The 15,813-nt window shown below is 37.4% G+C and overlaps 1 protein-coding gene across 1 annotated transcript in view; it reads left to right on the plus strand.

Moving 5' to 3' along the window:
• LOC150109233 (uncharacterized) overlaps positions 1-15,813 on the plus strand; it is a 195,265-nt gene that overhangs the window by 146,187 nt on the left and 33,265 nt on the right. The window contains exon 6 of the mRNA XM_090401911.1: positions 4,516-4,624. Coding sequence (XP_090258037.1) covers positions 4,516-4,624 — 109 coding nt within the window. The remainder of the gene's footprint in view (positions 1-4,515; positions 4,625-15,813) is intronic.

Below are 15,813 nucleotides of genomic sequence, written 5' to 3' on the forward strand. Positions count from 1 at the left end.
TTTAGTAATAACACATATTCTTACTAATTAACACCTCATTGCTCACTGTAATTGCATCACAAGACTTTAAAATTGCAGGTAAGCAGCACTAGTCAAAAGATGCATGAGGTATATATATATATATAGAGAGAGAGAGAGAGAGAGAGATCTTGCCTACTGACATGTAGGCAAGATAAATTTAGCATAAACAGATATCAAAAACAAGTTGAAAATTCATTTTAACAACATACAAATGACAGCCAAGTGATGAAGTAAGGAAGAAAACATGTTGCCTATGCAGCACTTCAATCAAATATATGTAAAGGAGCATAGAGATGTTTGCAAAACTGCTAATCAAAACAAAATTCTTAAAAAACTTGAGATGGTTTAACTGAATAAATAGTACAAGGGTGGTCTGAAAAGTTCTTGTCCTAACAATGAAAAAACGAATTTATAATTTCAAAATTATTTTTATTTTTCAACATAATCTCACTTAAGACTAATACATTTATTCCAGTGATGCTCCAGCACCATTATCCCGTCCCTGCAGTGGCTCTCAGTAAGATCTGCAAAATAACCTTCTACAGCTGCAAACAGCTCCTCTTGATTAGAAGAAAAACGCTGACCAACGAGGAAGAGTTTTAGTTTTGGGAAGAGATAAAAGTCAGAGGGAGCCAAATCTGGGGAATAGGGTCGATGTTCCAACAATTCATGGTGCAGATCCCTTAATTTTCCCATTACCCAAACACCTTTGTCGGCAGGTGCATTGTCCTGATGAAAGATGATTTTTTTCTTCTGCAAACAGGGTCTTTTCTCACAAATTTTTTCATCTAGTCTGGTTAAAAGATCAATAATATTTGCCGGTTATTGTTTTACCCTTTTCAAGATAATTAATAAGCCACGACCCGTCCTGCTGTTTGATGCTGAACAACCGGCTTCTGTCCACTGTTTTGACTGCTGTTTGGATTTTGGTGTGTAACAGTGAATCCAAGTCTCATCCATAGTAATAAATGGATGCTCAAAATCAGTTTCATTCTTGTTAAAATGCTCCAAGCACTGTTCAGAGATTTTCATGCAAGTGCGTTTTTGATCTGCTGTGAGCAAGCGGGGGGCACCCATCCTGCGCTAAGCTTTTACATTTGCAATTCTTCATGCAAAATATATCATACATGTTCTTTTGAAATGCCTATAGTCTCAGCAATTTTACGCACTTTGACTTGCCGGTCATCCAATACCATATCGTGCACTTGATCGATGATTTCTGGTGTTGTTACACTTTTTGGGCATCCTTCACGTGGATCATCTTCAAGGCTGGTACAGCTCGTTTGAACTTGGCAGCCCATTTCTTAATTGTCGAAAACGAAGGAGAAGAGTGCCCATAAACTTTTATGAACTTCTAACTAATTTCTTTTAGCGTTAAACCTTCTTTTGCAAAGAATTTTATATAACTGGACAATATTCAATTTTATCCATTTCAAGGGATACATATAACACTTTTGCTTCTTCAGATAGCTGTATAAAACAAACTACTCGATAGAATGACTTGCAATTTCACATGAATGCTTATGACAGGTGTACCAACTTAGAAAAAAAAAAAATCTTGCCAATAGTGTTACCATCTGTGGTCGAGGCTGAGAACTTTTCAGACCACCCTCGTATTAATAATATATTTTTTGTTGTGTGTAATAGTGCAAATATCTATGTAACAGGAAGCTTGAGCATGGCAATTAAGGTTTTGATAATGTTCAGTTTTAAGTTAAGAAAAATATCAATGTACTTTTAGTTTTCTTTTTCTTTCTTTCTGTAAATGAAAAGTTGAAAAATGCCTTCTGGTTAACTAGCATGAGAAGATTTAGTAACGTAATACAGTTATTAGATTCAGTTTCTGAAGTAAACTGGATTTGATCTTATGTAGAAATGTTTGTGATCTTAAGAGGAATTCCAAATAGGAAAATGTCTTCAACATTTTAAAAATTGATTTCCTACATAAATTTAAGCAAGTGAAATTGCAGCAACAATTCTTAAAAGGCTTGATATCACTGAGAAACCCCTAAGTACCTTTTAAGTGTCCCAAAACAATTTTTTAATTCATTTAATATCATCCATGTGCAAGCACCCAGTAATGCTTTCGACAAAAAGCAAAGATGCCGGCAACAGAGCCCAGTAACAACGTTTTGATCATAGCTAATACAGTGTACTCAACTAGTACCAATAAAACCAGTGATGCTATCAAATATTCCAGCTGTAGTCTAGATGTCGCAGACCAATAAAAGTGTTCTGTGCAATTTTTGTTGACAGTGGTCACATGCACATTGCATACAAGTTGATGAATTGGCATATGAATTTATCATGAATCTGAACCAACCTTTCTTTTGCTCACTGCCTCCCTTCAGTAAAACAGTTCTTTAACTTAGGAGAATGCATTAAAAGCTTGGAGCATTCCCTTGCTGCTGTTGATGACACTTTCTCTCCAAAGTAATAGAGAGAACTATCAACACCCAACTCTTACACTACCTTGAAGGTACTCAAGGTCTCTATTTGGTCTCTCCTGTGACCTCTCACAGCTGCAGAAACAGGTCACTTTTCAACTAATGCTGGGGTGCTGCAAGGGTCTGTCCTCTCACCCACCCTCTTTCTTCTATATATTTATGACCTGCCCCAAGCTGAACATCTATCCATCACAGTTTTGCCAACAACAGTACACTATATTCTTTCTTCTCACTTGACGCACATATACACACACAGCCACCATAACCCACAGAGCAACAACCTCTGCAACCCTAAATTCTGAAATAGAACTATATTCTCCCAGTCTTACCTTTGACAACAACCAACTCTCTCCAGGCAAGATGAGATTTCTCTCCTTGGGATTACCTTGAAATCAAGACTCTCTTGGCATAAACACATTATTACCACCTCCTTAGTATCCAAAAAATTAGTATTCCTCTTTTGCTCAAGGCAGAAGAGCTTTACCTCTGAACAGCTATTAACCCAGTACAAATTACAAATCTGCCCATCCATTGAGTATTGTTCACACATCTGGGGAGATGGCCCCAGCCATGCTCTGGCATAGGCATTTTAGTAATTACTGCATGCATCTTCTATAAATATTTCTATGGTAAAAGTTCATCAGAACTAGCATCAGTAATTCTCCCTCCCTCTCTCTCTCTCTCTACCAAATCCATTGAAATACGTGCAGCTGCCACCCAACATCCCTTTGCAGTTCAATTCCATACTCATAGAACAAGTTTTTCTTCCTCCTTCATTCTTGCTGCTGCTGCTGCTTCAGTGCTCTGAAACAGTCTCTCTACTTTCATGTGTTTCCCAAGAAATACAATGCACAAGCCTTCAAATCTAATGTGATCAAGTTCTTTTCCCATACATGGTACTAACATACTATAGGTTGTTCAACCACCCTCTCATGCATGGGCCCAACATAAACATTCATTGTATTGCCTGAAATTTATATAATCATGGGAGAATCTGTTACTAATATTTCATCCACCACTTGCTTGTGTAGTTTATCTTGACTTCTGAAATTTTCTAATTAGAAAAGATTTTTTCCATCTCTTTCTATCAAAAAATCAAAGCATGTTTGGGGGGTAGGGATTAACGTGTCATTTATTTGGAATGATAGGACCATTTAACATAAATGCAAGTATTGGGAGAATGTAAAAATCCAGTAGATTGGCTAGTTGCAGCAGATGTCTGAGTTTGACAGACATTGCATTCATTTGGACATAATGCAAGCTTCTTGCATTTGATTCTTTCCAGAAATATTCTACTGTCTACAACAGCTCCTTTTCCTGTGGTACAGCTTATGTAGGTTAAGCTGGAAGAACTTTAGAAATTTGGGAAATTAAACATCTCAGCAGCACAACCTGAAAATGTTAGGATAAATATCTCTTGTCTCTCATATTTTCTCACGAACATCATGTGAAAGGGATTAATCATCAGCTTCAGTCATCTGACTTTCATAGAATCTAACAAGGTTGTGGCTTATGGCAGTCTAAACACAAACTAAGGCCTCATTCAGGACATTTGAAAGTCTCTTATCCATTCATGTAATATATCAGATCTTTTCTGTACTGGCAGTCACATGCAAGCTAAACACAATTATGCTAGTTATCTCATACTTAATTGTACTCTCATCCTTAGATTTTTTTAACAAACAATAACTGTTTGAGTGAATTTTCAAAGCTTATCTCATTTAAGTTTATTTCTAATAACAACTTCCTAGCAATACTGCCAGTGAAATGTATGTTGTTTCCTTGTTCAAGTGAAACATCTACTTCTAATGTCTTCATTCTTATAAAGATATAATCCAATAAATGTATGTATTTCGAATATCTCTTATTCATATTAAGTTCCTGTGTTAGTCCTTTTTAACCATCGTTTAATGAATTATTTAAAATGGCTTTAAGTTTGACTAATTTCATCATTATTAAAAATCTTTTAATAATGATGAATAGCACCAATCTTTTAATTCATATTTTAGTTTCCTCTTGATTTTTTATGCTAATTTTACTTTTATAGATATACTCGAAACAGAATAACCAAGGATGTGATTGCCTTTCATGCTGGAGACTTCATGGAACTTGTAGAAAAACTTCAGTTAGATCTACACGAACCTCCTGTTTCTCAAGTAAATAATTATTATTGCACATTTTAATATTTTATGTCATGCATATTATGAAAAGCAAATAAATTGTTGTTGTTGTTGTCTTGTCCTTTGAAGAGTCTTAAATGTTTCCATGTGCTCCTTGAAAACTGCTTTGGCTATGTCGATGAATTTGTTTGTATAGAGCTATTGTTCAGATTAGAATCTATTTCTTGCAAGGCTGCTGTGATTGCTGGCCAGGTAAAGATGTGAGTGGGTGTCAATTCAGTATTGGGACAGTTATTGTTCTTTCTATATGTTCTTGTATCAACTGTATTGATCTTCATTCCTCTATAATGTCCTGTTCGTAGTCTTGCTATCGTGGTGGAGGTCTTTCTGTCAGCATTGATTTCAGGAATTTGATGTTGTATCACTGATTTCAGTGGAATTAGTTTAGCTTTTGCTAGTTCGTTAGCAAGAGCATGAGTTTATTGGTGTTGAGTTCTCTGGCCTCTTTTGCTAATTTATCAGCTGCTTCATTATAATCAATGCCTACATGAGCAGGAATCCATTGTAAAATGCAACTTTTTTCCTTAACACTTTAGTTGATTTAAGAGTTTATCGGTGTCTTGTGTGAGCTTGGTATTGCCATTTTTGATTGCCTCTATAGCTGATCTTGAGCCACTGTAAATTATAATTCTCTGAGATTGTTGAGATTATGATAATTTTTAAGTAGGCTTCAAGCGCTTTATTTATTGCATAAAACTCGCTGGTAAAATTGGAAGCAGTTCTTCCAGATCCAACTTTTGTTGAAAGTTTTTCACCTTTCGGGAGTAGAAGAACACCAGCGCCTCCATTAATCATATTGGTGTCTGACGATCCATCAGTATAACAAATAACCTGTTTGGAGAATGAAAGAAGGTTGATAGTATTTTTAGGCCTTTTTCTCTGAGCATTTCTTTTGATTCTTTTTTTGTACAGAGTTTGGTAAGATTTAGATTTATGGAGGTAAAGGACTGGAAAATTGAGGTTCTTTGTTTATGGGGTATTTAGCTGATCAAGACCTATTTCCTTCCCGATAGTGTCATCATATTGTAAAGTTGATGATCTGTGAAGTCTGCATTTTTGATTCCAATGTTCATAAGTTTTTAAGGAGATATGATCACTTTGGTAGCTTCTGATATTATTTATGAATTTTACGGTGGCAAATTTTCGTCTGTTCTCCAGCAAGTTGAGCCCGCATTCCTGTTGGGCTCTGATGTTGTTAGTGAATGAGACTGCACCAATGATAATCTTGGATGCTTTTGCTTGTATTTTGTCTAATTTTTCCTTTACCGATGAGGCCGAAGGTGACCAGATAGGTGCTGCATATAACATTATTGGCCTTATTAGTGTAGTGTAAGTAGTTTTGAGGATTTTTGGCTTTGCACCCCAATTTGTTCCACAAAGCCTTTTCAGTATTTTTAATTTTTTTAGAGTGCTGTTGGAAGTGTTAGAGATGTGTTGTGCAAAACATAATTCCTAATCATAATACCAAGGTATTTTGGATTTGCAAATTTTTCAATTAGCTTGCTGTTGATCATGACTTTGGGACTGTAGGAATGTCTATCTTTCCTGTCTGTACTAAAGGTGCTTAGTTTTGTTTTGTCTGGGTTGATTTTGAGTTTAAGTTCATCTGACCATTTTTCTAATCCTCTCATGGATTTGTTTAGCATCTCCTCTGATTCTTTGATTTATTATGGTGCGATTTGTTATGATATAGTCATCTGGCACAAGTGTGCCAGATGGCTATATCATCTGTGTAGCAAGCTACTTTTGTGTCTTCTGTAAGGTAGGGGATGAATGTTATTGACATATAAAAGGAATAGTAAGGGACTGAATACTGAGCCCTGGGGAACACCAGCCCAGTTTCTCTGCTCTCTTGATATTACTGCATTGATTCTAACCTTGATCTTTCTTCTGCTAATGAAATCTGCAATCCAGATTAAAGTGTTTCCTCTAATTCTAATATTTTGTACTGTTTGTATTAATTTTTTGATCCTAACATGATCAAAAGCAGCAGTTATATCAAGGAATATGGCAGTTGTCTTTTAAGTAAATAAGATAACTGTGCTATAAGAAGCTATCATGCTAGGATGGATCTAATTTTTTGAATAGTTAGTAGAAAGAAAAGGTTAAAAAATCTGCAATACAATGTTAACTCTCACCATAACAAATGCATAGAGAGCAAAAAAAGTAGTTTGTTAAAGGCTTGCTCTAAAGAATTTTCTTTAGTATACTTTGGCCCAGTACTTTTTTGAGAGTTTTTTAAATTAAATTGTTTCATTGTCATGCTGTTTGCTATAGTTAAGTTGACTATATATAAAATACCACTTATTCAGTGCTAAATCAGAACTAACTTCCTGTTGACTAATTTTCCTTCAAATTAGTCTGTTATCTATCAGAATCCCCAATACTGTATTATTATTATTATTATTATTATTATTATTATTATTATTACGGGTATCTCCATGGAGTCAGTAGACTCATCGCGGGAGACCCAAACTAGCAAAACAATATCTGTCATATCTCTTCTTGAATTCATTTACAGATGAAGAGCTCACAACAAAGTCAGGCAATGAATTCCACTCATTCACCACCCTCCAGGCAAAAAACCTTGTTCTGACACCTTTGTTAACCACACTCTTCTTTAATTTCCAGAGATGACCTCTTGTTCTTCCATCATTATCACACAGCTGAAACATTTCCCCTGCATCAATCCTATAAAAACCTTTTAGTAATTTGAATGTTTCTATCATATCCCCTCTTCTTCGCCTATCAACCAATCTCTGCAATCCACAAGCTCTCAATCTATCAATGTAGGGAGCATTTTTTATATCACTCACCAACTTGGTCACTCTTCTCTGAACCCTCTCCACAGCCTCCTCATCTCCAAGGAATCCAGGTGACCAGACCTGAGCACAGTAATCCAAATGTGGAAGTATCAATGCTTTATAAAGGGGAATAATAACCTCTTTATCTCTGGATGTCAGTGTGTTCCTCAACAACCAAGTAATCCTATGTGCAATCTTGGACACCTTAGCAATGTGTCCTCTGAACTTCATCTCCTTATCTACCAATATCCCTAAGTCCCTAGCCTCATCAATCTCTTGGAGTACCTTTCCATCTATGTAGTACACAGCTGGTAATCTTTTAATCCCAAAATGCAAGACTTTACACTTTTCCACATTGAACTGACATCCATTTTCTTTTGCCCATTTTACCAGCTTATTTAAATCCTCCTGCAAACTTTCAACATCAGCTTGATTTTTTATTGCACTACACAACTTTGCATCATCAGCAAACAACTGAATATCTCCCTTTAAGTCGTTTCCTATATCATTTATATACAAATTAAACAACATTGGCCCAAGCACAGAGCCCTGAGGCACACCACTGGTCACCTGCCTCATTCTGGACTTGGCTCCTCCATACACCACCTTATGGTATCTCTCCCTGAGCCATTCTCCTATCCATATCACCAATTTAATATCCATTCCCATCTGCTCCAGTTTGCGTAACAGTGTTCTATGGGGTATCCTGTCAAAAGCCTTAGCAAAATCCAGAAGTACCACTGTGTAGCCAGTTCCTTTGTCCAACTCTGATGTTATTCTATTATGGATAGTTAATAGATTGCTAAGGCAGGATCTACCTTTAACAAAACCATGTTGGCCTCTATAGAGTATCATATCCTGATCCACCCATTCTTGAATTTTGTCTTTAACCAACTTTTCCAATACTTTTACCACTACTCCTGAGATGGTGATTGGTCTGTAATTCAATACTGCAGTTTTAAAGCCACCCTTATGCAAAGGAACCACTTTGCCTAACTTCCACTCCCTAGGGACCATACCAGAGTTCAAACTTAAATTAAATATCCAGGTAAGAGGGGTTGACAATTCATTTGCACATTCACGCAACACCCGAGCTGATATTCCATCTAAGCCTACCGCAGTGTTTGCATTTATGTTTCGCAATATATTTAATACCTCTGATTCTTTAGCTTCAATTCTCACATTAGGTATTGCTATAGGTATAGAGATATCCTCACTTGGGTGATAGACTTTTGAGAAGTGATCACTCAGTAACTCGACTATTACATCTGATTTTGTCACCTCAATACCATCAGCACCCACTAAGGTTATCCTTCCGAAGTCATTCTTCCTCTTACTTGCCACATAGCGGAAGAACTCTTTGGGATTACCCTTGATCTCTTTGGCTAAGGTCTTCTCATAATCTGATTTAGCTTTTCTTACTATGCTGGTAACCTTCCTAGCTTGAGCCTTGTACTGTTCATGGGTGTCCTGATCGCTCTTCTCCTTGTAAATTCTCCATAACATTTTCTTTTTTTGTAGTTCAAGCTTGATACTACTGCTCATCCATCTAATGCCTGCCTTGTTTGACCTCCTGACCATGGGGACACAATCTGATATTGCTTTCCTCAGATACCCGCTGATTTTATCCCAAGCACTGCTAACATCTTTCCCTTGCAATATGTTCTGCCATGGGATGGCTGCAAGCTCACTCCGAAGCTTGTTATAATTGCCTAACCTGTAGTTTCGTACATACCCCTTCTTAATAGAAAAATCCACAGATTTTGCAACCTCCCAAGTCAATACCACATGATCGCTTTCACCAACTGGAGGTAACGAGGTCACCTTACTTATGCATATAACCTCTGAACCAATAACCAGGTCCAACACTCTCACACCACGTGTCCCTTCAGTTACGTGCTGTTTCAAGTAATTATCTCGTAGCAGATGTATGAACTCCATTTCCTTTTTGCTACGTGATATTTCCTCCTTCCAATTGATATCACCACAATTAAAATCCCCCATAATAATCACTAAGCCTTCACTCATTGCACTAAGTTGCTGATGCATGAATTCAATATCTTCCCCTGTACTCCCTGGCCTATAGCAGCATCCAACTGTATATTTGGTTGCGTTGGTCACTATTTCGCACCAGACTGCCTCAAATGAACTCTCATTCACATGTCCATCATCATGATATACTACTTTCTTTGGCTGCAACACATCAGCTATCATCAACAGTACTCCTCCTCCTGTTCTATCTTCTCTATCCTCCCTGAAAATACTGTACCCATCACATTCAATTCCAGTGACCACATCTTCTGCTGACAGCCAAGTTTCACTAATGCCTACAACTTTTGGTGAGATTTCACTGACTAATGCCAAAAATTCTTCTCTCTTATTTCTAATGCTTCTAGCATTAGTATACAAAAATTGCAGATTCCCTCTAGATCTTGTACCGGCTTTAGAACTGATATATAAGTCACTAACTACTGTAGTCCTATGCCGATTTTTTTTCCCTCTCTTCTGCAATTTATTCTGCCTATAAGGATCAATAAATACACAATCAGTGCTAAAGTTTCTCTCTCTTACACTCAACCTTTTCAATATTAGTTTCCCTGCCCAATAACTTCAACCTGTTCAGAAAACAATAACTTCTTCAATCTCTTATGTCCTTCCATGTTAAGATGCAGTCCATCTCTAGCATACAACTGCCTTTTTCCTTCAAACACACTCCAAACATCAACAAACTCCAGACCTCTTTTTCTGCACATTCTTGCAATCATATCATTCATTATCATTGCTCGTCTACTTAACTCGTAATTGTCAAAACGAGGCAGCACACACACTATTCTACACTACTCTCATTGACACTTTTCCTCTTCACAATATCTAATAATGTTCTTAAATCTTTTCCTACCCGATTTATACTACCTCTCAGGTCATTCGTACCCACCATAACTATCATCTTGTCTGTTTCATGCCCTCTCTTTATTGCTAAAGCCACTCTTTCTATTGTACCATCAGCCAAGCACTCCTCATGCATACCACTCTCCATACCCTTAATCATAGAATCACCATATATTTTACCACTATTAACTTCATTCAAGTTCACACTCATGGACTCATTCTCTACACTATTCAGCATGACTCTTCCAGCTTCATTACTCAACTCTCTATTACTTACCCCCCCACTCTCACTACATCTCATTTCTTCTTGGCCACTTGTGGTTTTATTATGTTGACTCCCAATCACTCACATACTATTTATTACTGAATCATTCACCAAAGACTCACCCATATGTAATCCTGTTCTAGTTACTTCAGCTAAAGTAATCTCTATAGTCCTAATTTCTCTGTTTAACACATTAAACTCAGCTTTAACTTCCAGTATCTCCTTACCGATCACTTCCACTTCCTCATGAAGAAGATGAAGGTCATTTTTCATTTTCATAAACTCCCGCCGAAGTTCTTCCGCTACGGTCCCGATGTCAGCTTCCATTCCTAAACGCTCCAGCCTATCCCGACACTTCTCACATACGTCGACATTTTCTTTCTTTTCATTTTGCCAGACCGACCACAGATCCTTCACATTTTTCGGTGCATACATGTAGCAGTTTCCGCAACGCATCCATTGCGAAAAATCTAACGCTGAGCCAGCCTTTCGTGTAGTAGTAGAAGTCCTGCGCGCTGCTGACGTTCGTTTCTTGTTGGACGCCATCTTTACACGTTGATATAGTGAAACAAACGGCAGTGAAAACACAATATATACAACACAGTTCTAAACAATAATACCACTGAAGGACACTTGTTTCTAACCGATGCACAATTTTAGCACAATTTGCGACAAAAAGCCACACTATATTTAACTTTAAAAACACGTTTTCTAGACTAGCTTAACTCGACCGCCACATTTACCAAGGACACTAAGCGCCACCCTATTGTCATGCCAATTTAGCTCTTTTAGAGCTAGATCCAGCTCTTTGTTTTCTTCCCTAGCTCCAAAAATTTCAATCTAGTGCTTCACTCCAAATCTAGCTCCTTTAGAACTAGTTTCAGCTCTTTTTAGTTGTTTTTATAGCTTACTGTTAAAGAAATTGTTTTAAAAGTTTTCCAGATGTTCGCATTTGATAAGGAATTGTATTGTACGTTTGGTGCGAGCATCATGCATGTTTCAAGCGCATGATGACATCAGTCAGTCATGTGGCCCAACAGTCTGCCATTTTTTCGCCTTGAAGTTGATAGCACCACTACAAGTTAGTCTTTGCACCAGTGTTCTGGTTGGTAGTTACAATAGAGAGTGGGAAGTTTTCAAAGATGATCATAATTTGTTGCAGTAAAGAGTTGTATACCCTTGTTCAAAAATGAGCAAAGAGAAAAATAAAGCTTACAAGCAAAAATTTAGGAGGGAGTGGTTGCAAATGGGAATGTTTAGTAAATGGTTGTGTGAAGTTCCTGGTGACGCTACAAAAGTCCACTGTAAGTTTTGCAGGTGTGATATAACTGCTAAATATTGTCAGTTTGTAAAGCATAGTGAAACTAAGAAACATCTTGCTGCAGTTCCATATAAGGCTGTTCCTATTACAAATATGTTTGTGAAAAAGTCTGATGAAACCACGAACTTTGAAGGTAGATTAGCATTATTTCTTTGTTGTCACTCATCATTCAACAGTTGCGATCGTCGTAGATCTTTGCAAAAATGTTATCCCAGACAGTCAAATTATGACAAAGGTAAAAATGCACCGAACTAAGTGCTCTGCAATTGCAAAGAATATTCTAAGTGAGCATTTTGAAGAAGATCTAATTGTGGACGTTGGTGATGAAAAATTCAGCTTGCTAATAGACGAATCGAATATCACAGTGAATAAGATTTTAGGAATGGCCATCATTTATTATAGCAAGAAATTCAAGAAAATTATGCACATTTCTGATGGTGGTTCTAGAAAAGTGTGATGCTAGTGGTGTTGTGGCTGCACTGAAAAAAGAGCTCTTGACCAAGAAACTAGATATTAAAAATCTCATTGCAATTGGTACAGTCAACGGCAGTGTTATGGTTGGTGTCAATAATGACATTTATGAACAACTGAAGGCCTCTTTAACTTTAATTAGATGTGTATGCCATTCATTACAACTGGCAATGTCTCACACTTGTGCAGAATCTCTCCCAAGAAAATTAGAATTTTTATTTGCTGTGAAATGTATAAGTGATTTTCACATTCTTCTTCAAGACAAGCAGGATACAAAGAGCTGTATCAAACTATCAATGAAAATGATGATGCTCTGAAAATTGTAAGCAGTTGTACAACAAGGTGGCTCTCCATTGAACCTGCAGTAGACAGAATTCTCAGCCAGTGGTTGGAATTAAAAACTCACTTCGAAGTTGTGAGTGTGATTGAGAAACGTTACAAGGCTCAAATTTTGTGGGAGATGTACAAAGATGAAAGGAATTTGTTGTACCTTTTATTTTTACATTCTGTTCTAGTTCAAGTTCAGCAAATTAACAAAATTTTAGAATCTAACAGTGCGGATAAGATGCGATTATTTGAGGACCTTTCTCATTTGATTCGATCTATTGCTAATATGTTAGTGCTACCATCATCCACAGTTGACCCTCTAGAATCAGAGATTGATGACTATTTGGATCCCAATCCAAATCTTGGTTACATATTCTTTCAAATCTGTAACCAAGAATATCTTCTTTTTCTGTTGACAATACCTTAAAACATATAAAAGAACCTGTTACTCTCATCTTAGAAATAATGCTGAAAACAGAAAATGATGTTGCTGCTGCTGAATACCAGTACAGTACTATCCTATCCACTTAAATAAATAGACAAGTATAGAAAACACTGAGCTATTCTGGACTGAAGTACAAGAATATAAAGATGCATCTGGAGTGAATCCATTTAAAGAAATTGCTCAGTATGCAATAAATTTATTAATATTGTCAAATTCTAATGTGGAAATTGAATGAATTTTTAGTTCCATGAATGTAGTTAAAACTAAATTAAGAAATTGCCAATGCTGACAGCTATTTTGTTAGTCAAGTATGTCCTCAGGCATAACAACAAGTGCTGTACAGACTCATTTACCAGCATCTACACTGAGTAATATTGGAACGATGGCCACATATAATAAAGCTGAAAATCTAAGTGAAAACATGGGCGAATTAAGCGCAGAAGACCACATGGAAGATGTATTTAAGCCACTTATATGCAAGTATCACTTCAGCTTGAATCAAGTAAGTAACTTAAAAGTATCAGCTATTACTTTTAAAATTTTAGCTTCAAATTTTTATTTTTAACTACTTTTTAGCTCTTTTTTTTTTAAAGAATTAGCTTGTTTTTAGTAATTTTCATTTGGCAACACTAATTGTCAGATCTTATCTTTTGGTCTCTGAAGGCATTTCAGCTGCATCAATTCAATCTTGATCTTCAATGTGATCTTTTCCTAGTCATTCTGGCATCAAACACTTGTTTTTTCATAACTTTTTCTCCCCCATTCTGGGACCATACTACCTGAGATTAGTTCTGTTCAAATGTTCCTGGCTAACAATCTCAAATTTGTTCTTAATTTCTCATTTTTAATATGATTCTGCCACTGATGATATCTGTTAACCCCCTCCCCTTTGATTTTTTTCTCTCAACTCTCATATTCATGGTCTCCAGTGTTTGGTCATCTGCTTTACTTCTAATACAGATCTCAGATCCATAAATTAAAATTGGTTTGTATACTGTCTTGTATATAATTGTATACTATTATAATATTTTGATTGGTTTCTCTTATTTAATAAAACTTGTTGACCCCCCCCCCCACAGTAATCTTCCAAATGCTTACCACCCAAACATCGTGCATCTTTTAATTTCATCCATGATATTTTGTTCCATTGATATCTGTTGTCCTAAGTCTATGTAATGATCTACTTGTTTAATTTCATCATTATTGATTTGTATTATGTCTGCGCGGTTAGCCTAGTGGCTGTGCGTTTCACAACCATATGCCTGGGGAAGGAGTGTCCTAGGTTTGATTGGTGACATGAGGAGCTGAAGGATCTTCCTCGGCCATAGCCATGTTAGCCAGTCTTGGGCATAGACAGGAGGGGTTTTTTTTTTTTTTTCCCAGTTTATCCTGGAGTTTTTCATCCCGCAAAGAAGGCAAACCGGCCTTGAGAACTCAACATTACGGACATAGGATACACCGGGGCATAGGGCTGATCACCTTATCCTGTGAATGGTTTGAGGTCCGATGATTAACTAACCATTGACACCGCAAGGTAAAGGGGGGGGGGGAGAAAAGAAGATGATTTGTATTATGAGGGCAGTCTGAAAAGTTCAGTGAATGGTCCGATATCTCGATGGCAACATGGGCCAGGTGCATGTGTATGCACATGACTATCCAGAGACACATCGAGAAGCACCACCTAGCGTGGAGTACATGTGACCATCAGGGTAAACCCCCCCCCCCCCGTGGACATTCGAACATAGTCATTGTGAGAGGTAGGGTCACAGTGCAATGGAGCAATGAGTGAACATCAAGTTCTGCTACAAATTGGGTAAAACGGTGATGGAGATGCATGAAATGTTGGTGCAAGTGTATGGGACGGAAGCCGTGAGCAGAAAATGTGTTTACGACTGGTTCAAACGCTTTTGCAACGGGAAGGAAACGACCGAGGATGAGCCATGTTCAGGTCGGCCATCAACAAGCAGAACCCCAGACATGATCGAGCGAGTGTGACAAATGCTGACACAAGATCGGGGACTGACTCTACAATTGCTAGCTGAGGAATTGGGCATTAGCAAGGACATGGTACGCACTATCGTCCGCAAAGATTTGGGTAAGCGGAAGATCTGTTCGGTTTGTGCCGCACAAGCTGAGATGAATAGAAAGGCAAACAGATGGAAACCTCTGGAGATTTCATTACCATGTGTGACCAGGATCCATTCTTTCTGTGAACCATCGTCACAGGAGATGAGACCTGGTGCTACCAGTTCGATCCGGAATTCATGCATCATGAAAGGTGCACGTTTTGCAGACGTCGCAGCAATCCAAGAATGTGTGACAGAGGTTCTGTGATCGATTCCCCAAGAGGCCTTTGCTGACAGTTTCCAGAAGCTTTATGAATGTTGCCAAAAGTGTGTTGTGAAGGAGGATGGCGATTGTTTTGAAAGCCAATAGAAGTAATTTGTTTGTATCTTCTGTTTTGTTTGTTTTCCGATACCATTCACCAAACTTATTGGAACCACCTCGTATTTCTGGTTGGACATTGTTATTGAACATAACTTGGGTCTTCTTTAGATTTATCTTTAGTCCAGCTGTTTTGCTAGCAATTTGTAGTTCTTGGATTCGAGTCTGTAATTCATGAGCAGTTGAAGTAAAGATAAC

This window comes from Typopeltis vanoorti, chromosome 2 (assembly GCF_054136105.1).
Source record: "Typopeltis vanoorti isolate ZY-2024b chromosome 2, IOZ_Tvanoo_1.0, whole genome shotgun sequence".
NCBI lineage: Eukaryota > Metazoa > Arthropoda > Arachnida > Uropygi > Thelyphonidae > Typopeltis > Typopeltis vanoorti.